Raw genomic sequence first — 4128 nt, forward strand, 5'->3', positions numbered from 1 at the left:
AGATTTGTCTTAAGTTAAATGTGACCAACTTCAGCATCAACTATACTATCCAAGTCCAAGCTATCAGCATATATCCCTTGGTGCATTCGATGAAATAAAATTTGGTCAAAGTTAGTTAGATTTGATTTAGAACAAAACTAATATGACATGTAAATAAAAAAAAGAGTAGTAGTATCTCTTCTGCTTGATCGATCCAGAGACTTTATATTACAAAATATATAACCGTGATATTGTTGGGTTAAGGGGCGGCCAGTTGCGAACCGCAAAATCTGTTTTGCGAACCCACAACCCGTCCCCTCCTGCACTTGGATCGACACCACCTTTTTACAGCTCTGTGCCGTTTCCTTTTTCCACACGTTCGAGGAGAGAAGAGGTTCTTGCAAGTACAGAGGGATCGATGTGAAATGTCTTGTGCCGAGCTTTGTATGGCTATAGAGCCTACAAATGGACCGGTCCGTTCGGACAGGGATGTGCACGGCAGTGATAAGATCATGCGAACAGTACAGACAAGCCTTCGTGCTTCATGGAAAGGATAGCCCCCACTAGGACTCTAGCTAGGACCTTGGACTTGCTGGACTCTCCTGACGTTCATGTGTCGTCTCCTCTCTGCGCTCCCAACCACAAGTGTGTGGTGCTAAGTTGATGATTTTTTCTAGCTTTTTTGTGCAGGACGACGTTGCTGACGCTGGCATCAAGAACAGGGCAGCAGGGAAGATGAAACAATTGGAGGAACAGACAACAAACATGCATGGCGACTTGTCATAGGGTCAGGACATGGCAAGCTGGCAACATCTATACCGTACTAAGGTCCTGTTTGTTTCGCTTAACTTATAATCGAACTTATAATCGAAGCATGGTCTAGAGAAGCTCGATTCTGCTTCTGGTACTTCAAATTTCTGAAGCAGATTACCACAGAAGCGAAAATAAGCGAGGCGTTTAGTGGGATTATCGCTTATTTCCACCGATAAGCCGATTATAATCGGAAACAAACTTGGCCTAAGTTTGCATTTGTATTGAGGTAGATATTTGTATGCAGGAATTGGACGTTTTTGCATGATTTCCCCCCTCCTTTCAACACAAGCACCAAATGTGTACTGGCCAGTAGAGGTTTATTGTACTGTACCTGCTCTGCATCCTTCATGTACACACAGGGGTACACCAGTGTACTCTCTCAAACGGTGCAATTGTGCAGACAGAAAATAAAAGAGTTGTCGCACTTACTGCATGATTGTGCCTCGTACATTACCTTTCATAGTACCACATCTATTACTACAAGTGACATTGCTGCTCTCCTTGCACTAGCTGCAATAAGCAGAAAGAAGAGAGCACCCAATAGGAAGTAAAACACCGCCATTTTGTAGTACTGCGCGCAATTATTTGCGAAGTTGAAGGAGAGGGAGTACTTGAAGTTGATGAGTAAAGTGCAAAAGCAGAATCCTTTAATTTACCCCAAAAATAGTGTGGAACGGACCCTGATGCATTACCTAGGTACTAAAGAATTTAAAAGAGTAGATTTCTACCATTCATTTCTCTCTTACAATATATCCTCATCAGCTGTATGGAAACAACATCGATCATAAGATAAACGTTTTTGAATACGAATATATCCAAGCATTGTTTGTACACGAATCACACACATAATTTGACTAATCGTTGGTAAATGCATGCAAAGTTTGGTATTTTCAACTCAAAGATCAAAATACGTCTTATATTGATTGACAGAGGGAGTACATTTTTATTAGGCCAACAATAGCGCCCATTAAGCAGAAAGAAAAGTTCAGAACTCAGAAGACAAGCGTGTTCCAAACCGACAAAAGGCGATGAAAGAGACGCCGAAAGATCACACAGCTATTCAACCCCAGCTGCAAGTAGCAACTTATTTTTGAAGTAATAGCAAGTTGCCAACTTTTTTTTTTCCTGAAACTACAGCATGTCGGATGTTGCAACTCCCTATTTACAGTTCATTCAGAAGAAAGAGAAGAAGAAACTGTGAGGAGAAGAGATTGACAGGATCGGAGTTAATTACACACTAGTTGATTAGCAGACCGACCAGAAATTATTGCAAGTTCCACAGGAGGGCACCAACCGATTGGCCCCAGCCGTGGTCGCCGTCCGGCCAGAGTCCGAACAGCTCGTCGTGCGCCGCCGCCATGTAGCCAGCGCCGCCGTCGATCCACTCCGACTCCGGGACGCACCAAGACACCTCCGCAGCGTCGTGGAACGAGAACGGCGTGGCGCCGATCGTCACGAGCTCGGCGGCGTCCTCGTCGAGCGGCGGGAGCTCGACGATCGCCTCGAGCTCGTAGTCCTCCTGCTGCCCCGCCACCGGGGGCGCCGGCGCCGAGGTGGGCAGTGCGGCAATGGCGGCCGCGGCGGAGGCGCCCGGCACCGCAGGCGGTTCCATGGCAGCGGCGCGCGCCGCCGCCGCCTGGACGTCCCGGTGCGCGGCGGAGGCCGGGCGCGGGAGCGCGGCGGCCATCTCCGGGAAGTTGAGCACGGCGGCGGGGCCCTTGACGACGAGCGCGGCGGCGTCGTGCGCGCGCGCCGCCATCTCGGGCGTGGGGAACGTGCCGAGCCAGATGCGCGACTTCTTGCGCGGCTCACGGATCTCCGACACCCACTTCCCCCACGCCCGCATCCGCACGCCGCGGTACGACGGGTGGTTCCCGCCGCCGGCGTCCCGCGCTCGCTTGTCGCCTCCCCGGCGGCTGCGCCGGGGCTCTGCCTCAGCTGGCGACTGCGGCGGCGAGGACGAGGCCCCGGACGACTGCCTCAGCTCGATTGCAATTGCGAGCTCTGCTAAATTGCGAGCTCGCATGGAACGTTTCTTGGGGCGGGTAGCTAGCTAAGCAGCTTAGCTAGTGTTTTGAAGATGGACCTGCTTCAGGAGAAAGCAGAGACGGATGAGTGAGAACGAAGGCCACTCGAGGGGGCGCCTTTTGTAGTGGCTGGCTGGTAAGTTAGACAGAGATTAATACATCGCCAAGAAAAGTTAGACAGAGATTAATGGGAAAAATCGCACTTATATTATATATTTCTATTTATATGCATGCGTTTAAATTGTTTTTTAAATAATACTCCTAGAGTAAAATATACGGGCGGCTCCTTGCTCCTCGCCCGCGGCCGCGCCACTCTACTCCGCCCCTTGGCACCCTACGCCGCTCTGCCACATCGCTCTGCTTTGCCCCTCGACACCCCGCGCCCCTCCGCCACGTCCTGCTCTGCTCCCCTGCTTTGCTCCGCTCCACTGGCAGCGCGAGCGCTTCGGCAGCGACATGAGATGGAGCAATGGAGAAGAGAGGCCGACTTGGCAGAGCAAAGCGGCAATGAAGGGAGTGGCCAGGAGGAGAGGAAGGCAGAGGGAGGTGGATCTGACATGTCGGCCCCACATGTTAGTCCACCTCAACGTCCAATTAACTTGACACGCTGACGGTTAACAAGCGTAACAGTGATTTGGACCTCACGTAAACTACTTAATAAGTTTAGGGACCTAGATGCGCACTTTCAAAGTTTGGGGACCGGGATAACACCCCTACCAAGTTCAGGGGTCGCCGGTGCATTTTACTCAATATTCCTATGTGTTTAACTTGTTGGCTTGTCTTTAACTTTTTTTCTTCCATCCTCCCTTACTCGGAACGTAGATATGCAATTGCCAACCTCAGAAAATAGAGAAATAAACGAAGGAGCTGTTATATCCAAAGCGCCTGAAATATATATCCCAGGAACTTGAAATTCGGTGTTTGATTGGGCAGCATTGTGAGCCGTCAGATCATCATCGATAAATAGGTGCACACCACAAATTGAAGAAGACCCAATTTCGAATAAGTTATGTTCTATTTTCTCGAAAGAAATATTGATAAAGTCTCACCTATATATATACACAACTCCCCGTCTAATGCGTCAACAAGTCAATATAATGCAATATAATATAAACATCTCCGGAAAACAGTGCTATATTCACTACTACAGAATCCATCCTCAAATGTCTCATCACTGCCGGTTCGTAATACGACCCGGTGATGATACCCCGCACCCATGATATTTTCATCCTCCGCTCGTACATCTCTCCTACCAATCCTCTCCTTTCTCCCCCACCGCCACTCACATATCCTATTCTCACTGCAAGAA

General features: G+C 49.2%; 1 protein-coding gene across 1 annotated transcript; it reads right to left on the minus strand.

The window, feature by feature from the left end:
* Nucleotides 1-1692: 1692 nt before the first annotated feature.
* LOC120694995 (ethylene-responsive transcription factor ERF039-like) lies at nt 1693-3311 on the minus strand. The gene has a single exon (XM_039978329.1). It carries the CDS (start codon nt 2816-2818, stop codon nt 2057-2059), a length of 762 nt encoding a protein of 253 aa, XP_039834263.1. The 5' UTR covers nt 2819-3311; the 3' UTR covers nt 1693-2056.
* Nucleotides 3312-4128: the final 817 nt, after the last annotated feature.

The sequence above is a fragment of the Panicum virgatum genome, chromosome 1K, assembly GCF_016808335.1.
Source record: "Panicum virgatum strain AP13 chromosome 1K, P.virgatum_v5, whole genome shotgun sequence".
Taxonomy (NCBI): Eukaryota; Viridiplantae; Streptophyta; class Magnoliopsida; order Poales; family Poaceae; genus Panicum; species Panicum virgatum.